Here is an 11,892-nt window from a genome sequence, read left to right as displayed (position 1 = left end):
CATACTATATAGCAGTCAAGTATGAGTATTCGGATTCAGCCGAGGTCTTGCGTTTTGGCATGACGCTAACTTTCTGTCAATGTCATATGACGTAACAGCACATGGACCCTTGTTTACTTTTTTTAACCAATGATAAGCAGGTCACCTGACACCGCTCTTAGCCGTAATTTGTTAGACCAGGGGCCGTATTCACAAAGGATTTTAGGGCTAAAAGTAGGTCCTAACTGGCGAATTTAGGAGTAACTCCTAAAAATAATGGGCGTGTCACTCTTAAATTTAGGACTCCTAACTTTTTTCACTAAGAGCAATTCACAAAGTATTTTAGGCCTAAAAGTAGCACCTAAGTCTAGGAGAGCTTAAAAGTCCTCAAGAGGACTCCTAACTCAGTAAGACCTATTCACAAAGAATCGTAAATGCCTGCGAGACGAAATGTTAGGGTATTAAACTTGTTGTGGAGTTAATCGCAATGCAATAACACCCCCGACTAACAGGAATAATCAGATTAGTCCCGAAATAAAATGTTTGGCCACACTACGTTATTTAGCAACAGGGGAAATGCAACTTTGCAATGCCGACGATTTAAAAATATCGCAACCATCAGTCAGCCGTGCCATAAACTTTCCTTTGGACATTCAACAATTACACAGGATCAAAGCCAACTTCATGGCAATTGCAGGTATGCCCGGTGTGGTCGGTGCTATTGACGGGACGCACATAAAAATAATTGCGCCATCAAAAGACGAGGACGTGTTCGTCAATAGGACGAAAGTGCATTCCATCAACAAGCAGGTTGTTTTTGATGCAAATTTTAACATAGCCTACTGGATGTTGTTGCAAAGTGGCCTGGATCTTCAGCTACCCATGATTCGCGCATTTTAATGGAGAGCGGTCTGAGGCAGCTTTTTGAGATGTAGGCTACCAGTTGGGTGTCACTTGCTGGGAGACAGTGACTATCCATGCAAGACGTGGCTCTAGACACCCTACCTCAATCCACAACCGGGAGCACAGTTAAAGTATAACATGTAAGTGATTACGCATATTACGCTTAGTCCTACGTGTAAAACACATCGTATTGGCTCTTTGACGCCTTTTATTTGTTGAATCCATATTTATTATTGTTTACTGATTTCTTCCATATATGCTAGAGCACACAAACATACACGAAATGTTGTGGAGAGAGGAATTGGGCAGATGAAACGTCGGTTCATGTCCTCCACGGCGAAATACGCCTCACCCCAGAGAGGGCAAGCACAGTCATTACTGTATGTGCCATTCTACACAACCTCTGCAAGCGGAGGAACATTCCACAGCCAGACGATGGTGATGATGATGATGATGATGATGATGATGATGATGATGATGATGATGGCGATCAACATGACAATGAATTTGGCCGTGTGGAACCGAGTGGACCGGCATTTAGGGATCACTTTGAAAACACATTTTAGGTAAACACCTTGGCACAAATCAGTCAACACTTGTGTTGTTCATAACAATTATTTTCTTTTAAATTGTACGTATTTTTATTGTTTGCTTTCTCTCTCTTGAACGTACAGGCTACAACGTCATTATCGTGGTCTGCACAAAATTGTCATCATGCGTGTATTCTGCTAACTGCACTATAACTACTTAATAGGAATTCATTTCTAGCCTAGGCTATTTCCTTGTTTTTCGGTGATTCAGTGGGCTCGTCTGAACAACCAATCACCGAACTGACCGCTTCTAAACTCGTGCATGAGAATTGACGTAATCCATAGCAACGGCGCGTCACTCTTAGTTCACTCTTTGTGATTTATCCTTAGTAAGAGTAGGTCTCAGCGGCTTTGTGAATAACTTTTAAGAAAAAACTCCTACGTAAAATGTTTTAGCGCGAGTTAGGAGCACTCCTAGCGGTAAGATAAAATGCTTTGTGAATACGGCCCCAGATATGTTACTGCGTTGGATGCATTTTTTACAGTCTATGATTGTATATTGTGCTGCAGCCCAGCAAAGATGAAAAATCCGCTCTTCAAGCCTATGCCTCAAAAAGGAGGACAAATACGCGTCCGGCTTGATGCTGCGCCGGACGCCGGACAGGACATTGAAAATCCGGACTGTCCGGCCTAAAGCCGGACGCCTGGTCACCCTAGCTGTGGGCCTGTGGTGATTGACGTGAGAGCAGACTGAACATCTGGAACCTTAACCATGGACTGAAATCAAAGTATAATTTTTATATGAAAATAACGGACAACGATTGAGTAAAACTTTTTTATTAATTGAATTGACCAAATCTCATTAACATGGTAACAAAACGAGAAAGATATGGCAAACAAACGACTTGTCAGTTAAATTAACGAATAGAAAAACACAACTCAATAATCATGATAAACTTCTTTGTACGCAGTCTCTCAGTCAGTCAGCACCCCCCCCCCCCCCCCCCCCCCTCTAAGGGGTGATCCTCCCCCGCCTCATGGTCTCCAGCAGCCCCTGGCTATTGTGTGGTGCTTAACAATACAATAGAAATAAACAAAACTAAATAAATAAAATAGAATAAGAGAATGCCGAACTAGTTACGTTTTAAGGTTTCTTTTAAAGTTCCTATGGCATGCTACTTAATTTATGGTTTTACATAGCCGTTAGTGGGGCCCTAATACAGTACTGGAAGACGTTCAAGAAATTCAGGCTTGGTGCAGAATTACAGCCACTACGAGCCAGTCCCACAATGGGCTTTACACAAGCGTGCCGCTTCTTAGCGGCGGGTCAAGGTGGAGGGTGGGGGTGTGGCTCCTGCCGGAGCACCGCTGCCCGCTGCCGAGGCGCGGCCTCGCGGCAGGGGTGGTGCCTCGCTGTGGTGGTGCCTCGCGGCGGTGGTGGTGCCTCGCGGCGGTGGTGCCTCGCGGCGGGGGGGGCGGGGGCAGCAGGCAGCGGGTTCCCGGTGGGAGACAATCGCGGTCAACAATCCCCTTCTCCTCCATGCCGCGGTTCATGTAGGCTGCTTCAGGGAGTCAAAGCCAAAGTTCCTCTCCCCCAAATCTTTCTCAACCATGGCTGAGAAAACCCCCACTACGATTTTCTTTGTGGAAATACCAGAGACTTCAGAGAACCAGACGGGTTTTGCGCCATGTGGCATCCCGCCACGGAAACCTCGGCCTGGACGGGCCCGGGGTACCGTAAAGGACTGGGTATACCACCCCCACCCACCAGCCGGCGACGGAGAGCAGCCCTTTCGGCTCCCCAATCAGGGTGATTGGGGGACACCTGGCCGAAAGCGGAGGAGCCATCTTAAGAGGAGGTCCAGCACAGCACAGCACGGCGCGGGAGCAGGAAGGAAGTGCTCGTGGCAGCGAGAGAGCCTAGAGGCCCACGGAGGCCCTAGAGACCGCGTCTCCTTCATAGTTTGATTGTTTCAGTTGATTGTTAAATAAATGCCTGCCATGGCTAAAAACCCAATGCCAAGCGAGTTTTGTCCGTGGAACCCGGTCCAACCGAGGACCGGGTCACCACAGCCATAACACCAACAGCAGTACGGCTATCCAAATAACAAAGAAGTGGACAACACTTGCGTTGCAACACACACACACACTATGAAGACATATGGGGCCAAATTCAAATGATGCACCTGAGGAACCCATAACCTGAAACAGCCATTTGAGGTTGTTTCCATGTTCCATAACCAACAAAAATAACTGCTCTCTCGTAGAAATGTTGTATCAAAAGTAAACTGTTGCGATACAACTGCACACCTTCAGATGACCAAAAGTGTCCGTCGCTCAACCGTAAGACGGTACGTTCAGCTGTACAGCGGCATCACGACGGGGACAGGACCAATAGGCACTGCTTCAATCAGAACTATCAGAATCAGGGACTGCTTGTTGACCATGACTTTTCCTACAGTTATTAGTTTTGGTAAATTGGTAAATATTAACTCCAAATGATAAAATATAGAGAAAAAAAAAAAAAAAAAAAAACATCTATGGCCGTCCATGTACCATTCCTGAGGACCTCTTCATGATCACCGGTAAACCAATGGCCTGAACCATAGGAGAGGGGAGAGAGGAGAGTGTTATTCTCAGGACCATCAACATGTTTCTGTGCTCAACAGTCCCATCAAACAGCTGACTGGAAACACTCACCAACCACTTGGATGGTGCCTCTGACCGCAGGGTGGACGCCTGGCTGCCGGGCCAGACAGGTGTAGCTGCCTGGCTCGGTCACCTCCACCGTCTGACTGATGGAGTCGCGGCCGTCGCCGTCTGAGGAGGCGGCCGGCGGTGCTTCTTCTGCAGGGATCACAGTTCCGTTGGGGGTCTGCCACTCCAGACCGCTGGGCTGGGGCTGGCCTCCTCTGGAGACGCAGGACAGCCGCACCGAGCCGGAGGACGGGGGAGCCTCGACCACCTCCAGCCTCAACCGAGGCTCCACCGCTGTGGGCAGGAGGGCGTTAAGTCGTTTACATTCAGGGCGTTTAGCAGACGCTTTTATCCAAAGCGACTTACAGTAAGTACATGTGTCAGGATAAAGAGAAACAACAATATATCAGTGGTACAGTAGGGATGTTCATAGAATCCGGACCAATCACTCACCTACAGTCAGCCGGATCCGTCTGTTTGTCTGTCTCGTAAGAATTACGCACTCATACACTCCACTGTCCGCCTGGGTCACACCGGACAGGACCACAGAGGCGTTACCGGCCTGCAGCCCCCCTGGGAGAAGGTGCACCCTGCCCACATAATGGGGGTCTTGTCCCTCCCAGCCGATGTTGTAGTCCTTGCCCTGTATATAGAAGAACACCTCCTGCTTCCCCTTCTTCCAGTCAAACGCCTCATCTGTCAGGTCCACCTTGGAACCCAGAGCACACGGTAGGATGGCATCGTCTCCCTCTCTGGTGGACACCTCAGTGATGTCAGCACCTGCTAGAAAACACAATTGACACAACAAATGTCTCAATACTCCGCTGTATTTAGACTCAGGGAACGCGAGTGTCTCAATAACTAGGCTGTATCGAGGCTCAGGGAACGCCCTCTACAAAAACATTATGCTCACAGGTCAAAGTAACGCAGGTCCAAATAGCACACAGCAGTCCGAGGGCGAGACACGCAACTGACATCTTTCAGTGATACAGCTCTAAAGCCCGCGGTAAATTTTTTTGCCCGAGTTTTCTGCCAAGTTTTCTGCCGAGTTTTCTGAATCCGGCGGCGGTAGACAGTGGACAAAACAGGAGGAAGGGGCGGCTTGCCACCTTGCCACCGCATCCAGTATACAGCTGTGTTCCCATGCCTAGGGTGCTGGGGTAACTTTTATGCGTCCCTTACTTCCGTGCAAGTGATAAAGTCTTTATCTTTCAAACCTTCTCGACCTCTCGTATGTTGTTTAAATCCACAACATCACCAGGCCGTGACCACAGAACTATCATGCGTCTTAATTCAAGACGGGGATCCCAATAAAAACCTTTGGGTGGAGATTTGCCTCTCACTTTCCGGGATCGCAACGGGTTTATAAAGAACTCACTGTAGGCTTACACGAGTCCGCATGGAAAAACACATGAAAAACACACTGTCACCAGTACTGTACTGTTGCTGTACTGTACTGGCTGACACCAGTAGGCCTACTGTACTGTTCGGCAGGGCCGGCGATCGGCATAGGCGAGCTAGGCGACCGCCTAGGGCGACAAATGCGTTGGGGGCGCCCTCTGGTGGCGCCCTTAATTAAAAAATATATCAATTAAACTATACGACGCGAACGGAGAAGCGAGGGGTCGCGGGAGAAATTGTCAGGGCGGCCCGAAACCGTCAGCGTAACACCCCCCCCCCCGCTCGCAAGACCTGTCCAGGGCACAAGTTGATTTCGAGTCGCCTAGGGCTCCGAAACGGTCAGCGCCGGCCCTGCTGTTCGGCTCTCACCAGCACTGTAGGCTTACTCACACGAGTCCGCATGGAAAAACACATTGAATCTTTGAGAACCCGCTGAAGAGAGAGCACCGGTTAATTTAAAAGTTTGTTTTGCAGCCTTTCAACAGAGTATTTGCCCGTTTTTCATTCCGACTATTCCATAACAGATTCGACACTGGAAAGGTTTAAAATACTTAAAAAGAGAGACAGTTCGGACCCGTCCGAGAGGGGGACGGACGGAGCGGAGCCGCAATCAGCTACGCACTGCTGATAGCGCGCGATAACAGTCGCGCGCTATCAGCAGTGCGTAGCTGATATACTCACAGATCAACAAAACCCAGGATAACAGAGCACACAGGCCGAGGGGGAAACACGCCGCAGACATCTCCAGCGACACACTACAGCTGAGAAAGAGGCACCCGACAGCGCTCTGACAGAGAGCTCTTATAAAGCACAGCTTTATATTTATTTATTTTTTCGCCCCTTTGGCGCGCTCTCTCTCGCCCCTTTGGCGCGCTCTCTCTCGCCCCTTTGGCGCGCTCTCTGTCTGTCTGTCTGTCTGTCTGTCTGTCTGTCTGTCTGTCTGTCTGTCTGTCTGTCTGTCTGTCTGTCTGTCTGTCTGTCTCTCTCTCTGTCTCTCTCTCTCCCTCTCTTGCTGTCTCTCTCCCTCTCTTGCTGTCTCTCTGTGTCTCTCTGTGTCTCTCTGTCTCTCTCTCTCTCTCTCTCTCTCTCTCTCTCTCTCTCTCTCTCTCTCTCTCTCTCTCTCTCTCTCTCTCTCTCTCTCTCTGTCTGTCTGTGTCTCTCTCTTCCTCTCTCGCTGTCTCTCTGTCTCTCTCTCTCTGTGTCTCTCTCTCTCTGTCTGTATGTCTCTCTCTCTCTCTCTGTGTCTCTCTCTGTCCGTCCGTCCGTCCGTCCGTCCGTCCGTCCGTCCGTCCGTCCGTCCCCCTCTCTCTCTCTCTCTCTCTCTCTCTCTCTCTCTCTCTCTCTCTCTCTCTCTCTCTCTCTCTCTCTCTCTCTCTCTCTCTCTCTCTCTCTCTCTCTCTCTCCCTCTCTCGATGTCTCTCTGTCTCTCTCTCTCTCTGTGTGTCTCTCTCTCTGTCTGTCTGTCTGTCTGTCTGTCTGTCTGTCTGTCTCTGTCTCTGTCTGCATGTCTGTCTCTCTCTGTGTCTGTGTCTGTCTCTCTGTCTGTGTCTCTTTGTGTGTCTCTCTCCCTCTCTGTCTGTCTGTCTGTCTGTCTGTCTGTCTGTCTGTCTGTCTGTCTGTCTGTCTGTCTGTCTGTCTGTCTTTCAGACAATTCCATAACAGATCGACACTGGAAAGGGTTTGAAAGACTTAAAAAGAGACAGTTCGGACCCGTCCGAGCGGCGGTCGGAGCGGAGGAGACGCAACACAAACTAGATGTTAACTTAATAAACATTATACTCACAGGTCAACACAACGCAGGTCCAAATAGCACACAGCAGTCCGAGGGCGAGACACGCAACTGACATCTTTCAGTGATACAGCTCTAAAGCACGCGTCGACTGTTTTCCCTCCCGACTCTGGGGGTTAATTTATATAGTGCGCTAGTGGGCGTGGCCACCGAGTTTTCTGAATAGTGACTCCGGCGGCGGTAGACAGTGGACTAAACAGGAGGAAGGGGCGGCTTGCCACCTGAGGACAAGTTGCACATAGCGCACACAACATAACGCCCTGTGGCAGACCAAGTTGCTGATAAAATGGCTTTGTCAAACCGAACTCATGTTTGGTTAATACTGTGTGAGTGATAATAAAGTCTTTACCTTTCGACCGTATTTTGTTTACGTGTAAAAGTGTGGGGTTTAATCCACAACATCACCAGGCCATGTCGTGACCACAGAAGTTGAAGCACCCTGCATCTTAGATCCCAATAAAGACCTTTGGGTGGAGGTTTGTCCCTCTCTTCCCGGGGTCACAACAGTAAGACCTCAATGTACACTGTAGCCTACCACAGTGCTCCACGAGTTCTAATGAGTAGCCTGTCCGTTTTTCATTCAGACTACTCGGCTCAAACCAGTACAGTAGGTCGGCTCTCACCTGTACTGTACTGGTCGGCTCACACCAATACGGTAGGTCGGCTCTCACCAGTAGTGTACTGGTCGGCTCTCACCAGAAGGCCTACTGTACTGGTCGGCTCTCACATGGTGGTACAGGTACCTCGTCGGTTGTTTGCCTCCCACTTGGAGGGCAGCACACGTGAATTTAAAAGTTAGTTCGGCAGCCTTTCAACAGAGTATCTGTCTGTTTTTCATTCAGACTATTCCATAACAGAGGACCGACCAGTACAGTACTGGTCGGCCCTCACCTGACCAGTAGGCTACTGGCTCTCACCAGGACATCGTCGGTTGTACCTCGCTGCTTGGAGGGCATCAGACGTGAATTTAAACGCTTATTTTGCAGCATTTCAACAGAGTATCCGTCCGTTTTCCATTCAGAATATTCAGACTAATCCATAACAGATTCGACACTGGAAAGACTTAAAAGAGAGAAAGTTCGGCCCCGTCCGAGCGGAGGAGACACAACACAAATGCGGTTAGTAGAGCAAACAAGGTACGTGTTACCTTATTAAAATGATACTCACAGATCAACACAACCCAGGTTAACAGAGAAAACCGGCCGAGGGGGAAACATGCCGCGCCGCAGACATATCAAGCCACACACTACAGCTGAGAACGAGGCGCAACAACGCTCTGACGGGGAACTGCTGTGGGCGTGGCTAGACGCAGGTCTGTGATCAGCCGGGAGAGACAGTGCACGCACGCTCTGTGCGGGGCGCACGCTCTGTGTGGGGGACCAAGTTGCTTGCAACAAATCTTTATCAAACCAACTCAGGTTTTGCTATTACTTCCGTGCAAGTGATAATAGCCTAAAGTCTTTATCTTTCAAACCTTAACGACCTCTCTTATTTTGTTAAAGTGTTAGAATGTGTTGTTTAAATCCACAACATCACCAGGCCATGTCGTGACCACAGAAGTTGAACCACCCTGCGTCTTAAGATCCCAATAAAAACCTTTGGAGGTAAGACCTCAATGTACACTGTACCACAGTGCTCCACCAGTACTAATGAGTATCTGTCCGTTTTTCATTCAGACTACTCGGCTCAAACCAGGTCGGCTCTCGCCTGTACTGTAGGACTACTGGTCGGCTCTCACCTGTACTGTACTGGTCGGCTGTCACCAGTACTGTACTGTTCGGCTGACACCAGTAGGCCTACTGTACTGTTCGGCTCTCACCAGCACTGTAGGCTTACTCACACGAGTCCGCATGGAAAAACACATTGAATCTTTGAGAACCCGCTGAAGAGAGAGCACCAGTGAATTTAAAAGTTTGTTTTGCAGCCTTTCAACAGAGTATTTGCCCGTTTTTCATTCCGACTATTCCATAACAGATTCGACACTGGAAAGGGTTTGAAAGACTTAAAAAGAGAGACAGTTCGGACCCGTCCGAGCGGCGGTCGGAGCGGAGGAGACGCAACACAAACTAGATGTTAACTTAATAAACATTATACTCACAGGTCAACACAACGCAGGTCCAAATAGCACACAGCAGTCCGAGGGCGAGACACGCAACTGACATCTTTCAGTGATACAGCTCTAACGCACGCGTCGACTGTTTTCATTTGCCACTCTATGGGTGTTATATATCACTGTGGGCGTGGCCACGACATACCGACTTACTGCCAGTGTTTTAGTGAATCGGCGGGACTGGAGAGGGGGCTGCACTGCTGACGACAGTTGCACATAGCGCACACCATAACGCCCACTCTATTCTGCCTCCCCAGACAGGCCTTACGCCGCTCTAGATATTCTTTTCTCTATTTGTCAAACCAAACTCAGGTTTGGTTAATACTTCTGTGTGAGTGATAATTTAGTCTTTATCTTTCAAACGTATTTTGTTAAAGTGTGGGGTTTAATCCACAACATCACCAGGCCATGTCGTGACCAGAACTGAACCACCCTGCGTCTTTTAGATCCCAATAAAGACCTTTGGGTGGAGGTTTGTCTCTCACTTCCCGGGGTCACAACAGGTAAGACCTCAATGTACACTGTACCACAGCGCTCCACGAGTCCTAGTGAGTATCTGTCCGTTTTCCATTCAGAATATTCAGACTATTCCATAACAGATTCGACACTGGAAAGACTTAGAAAATAGAGACAGTTCGGACACGTCCGAGCGGAGGAGACACCACAAATGCGGTTAGTAGAGCAAATATGTGTTAACTTATCAAAAAAATACTCACAGATCAACGCAACCCAGGTTAACAGAGCAAACAGGCCGAGGGGGAAACATGCCGCGCCGCAGACATATTCAGCCACACGCTACAGTTTAGAACGAGGCGCAACTACGCTCTGACAGCGAACTGCTGTGGGCGCGACCAGACGCAGGTCTGTGATCAGCCGGGAGAGACAGTGCACGCACGCTCTGTGTGGGGGACCAAGTTGCTTACAACAAATCTTTATCAAACCAACTCAGGTTTTGCTATTACTTCCGTGCAAGTGATAATAAAGTCTTTATCTTTCAAACCTTCTCGACCTCTCTTATTTTGTTAAAGTGTTAGAATGTGTTGTTTAAATCCACATCACCAGGCCATGTCGTGACCACAGAAGTTGAAACACCCTGCGTCTTAAGATCCCAATAAAAACCTTTAGAGGAAAGACCTCAATGTACACTGTACCACAGTGCTCCACCAGTACTAATGAGTATCTGTCCGTTTTTCATTCAGACTACTCGGCTCAAACCAGGTCGGCTCTCGCCTGTACTGTAGGACTACTGGTCGGCTCTCACCTGTACTGTACTGGTCGGCTGTCACCAGTACTGTACTGTTCGGCTGACACCAGTACTGTACTGTTCGGCTCTCACCAGCACTGTAGGCTTACTCACACGAGTCCAAAACACATTGAATCTTTGAGAACCCGCTGAAGAGAGAGCACCAGTGAATTTAAAAGTTTGTTTTGCAGCCTTTCAACAGAGTATTTGCCCGTTTTTCATTCCGACTATTCCATAACAGATTCGACACTGGAAAGGGTTTGAAAGACTTAAAAAGAGAGACAGTTCGGACCCGTCCGAGAGGGGGACGGACGGAGCGGAGCCGCTATCAGCTATGTCTGATATACTCACAGATCAACAAAACCCAGGATAACAGAGCACACAGGCCGAGGGGGAAACAGGCCGTAGACATCTCCAGCGACACACTGCAGCTGAGAAAGAGGCACCCGACAGCGCTCTGACAGAGAGCTCTTATAAAGCACAGCTTTATATTTATTTATTTTTTCGCCCCTTTGGCGCGAACTCTCTCGCCTCTTTGGCGCGCTCTCTCTCTGTCTGTCTGTCTGTCTGTCTGTCTGTCTGTCTGTCTGTCTGTCTGTCTGTCTGTCTGTCTGTCTGTCTGTCTGTCTGTCTGTCTGTCTGTCTGTCTGTCTGTCTGTCTGTCTGTCTGTCTCTGTGTCTCTGTGTGTCTCTCTCTCTCTCTCTCTCTCTCTCTCTCTCTCTCTCTCTCTCTCTCTCTCTCTCTCTCTCTCTCTCTCTCTCTCTCTCTCTCTCTCTCTCTCTCTCTCTCTCTCTCTCTCTCTCTCTCTCTCTCTCTCTCTCTCTCTCCCTCTCTCGATGTCTCTGTCTGTCTGTCTGTCTGTCTGTCTGTCTGTCTGTCTGTCTGTCTGTCTGTCTGTCTGTCTGTCTGTCCGTCTGTCTTTCAGACAATTCCATAACAGATCGACACTGGAAAGGGTTTGAAAGACTTAAAAAGAGACAGTTCGGACCCGTCCGAGCGGCGGTCGGAGCGGAGGAGACGCAACACAAACTAGATGTTAACTTAATAAACATTATACTCACAGGTCAACACAACGCAGGTCCAAATAGCACACAGCAGTCCGAGGGCGAGACACGCAACTGACATCTTTCAGTGATACAGCTCTAAAGCCAACACATTCTCACTCCGAGCGCGTCGATTTCTGACGAACGGTCAGTGACTTTTGCTTCAGTTTCTGACGCAAAAGGGTACCCTTGCGCT

The 11,892-nt window shown here is 48.9% G+C and overlaps 1 protein-coding gene across 2 annotated transcripts in view; it reads right to left on the bottom strand.

Moving 5' to 3' along the window:
- Nucleotides 1-11,494, bottom strand: part of LOC132447796 (uncharacterized) — a 37,635-nt gene extending 26,141 nt beyond the window's left edge. Inside the window, exons 1-3 of one of the 2 annotated variants that reach the window (XM_060038773.1) lie at nt 11,004-11,494; nt 7,294-7,520; nt 4,563-4,892 (exon numbers count right to left, since the gene is read on the bottom strand). In XM_060038773.1, the coding sequence (XP_059894756.1) occupies nt 4,563-4,892; nt 7,294-7,357 (394 nt within the window). In that variant the 5' untranslated portion in view covers nt 7,358-7,520; nt 11,004-11,494. Of the gene's footprint in view, nt 1-4,562; nt 4,893-7,293; nt 7,955-11,003 lie in introns of those variants that run through there. The other variant, XM_060038774.1, reaches the window with a different exon arrangement.
- Between the last annotated feature and the right edge of the window lie 398 nt (nt 11,495-11,892).

Source organism: Gadus macrocephalus, chromosome 19, assembly GCF_031168955.1.
Source record: "Gadus macrocephalus chromosome 19, ASM3116895v1".
NCBI classification, from domain to species: domain Eukaryota; kingdom Metazoa; phylum Chordata; class Actinopteri; order Gadiformes; family Gadidae; genus Gadus; species Gadus macrocephalus.
This window is presented reverse-complemented; position numbering and strand designations above follow the sequence as displayed.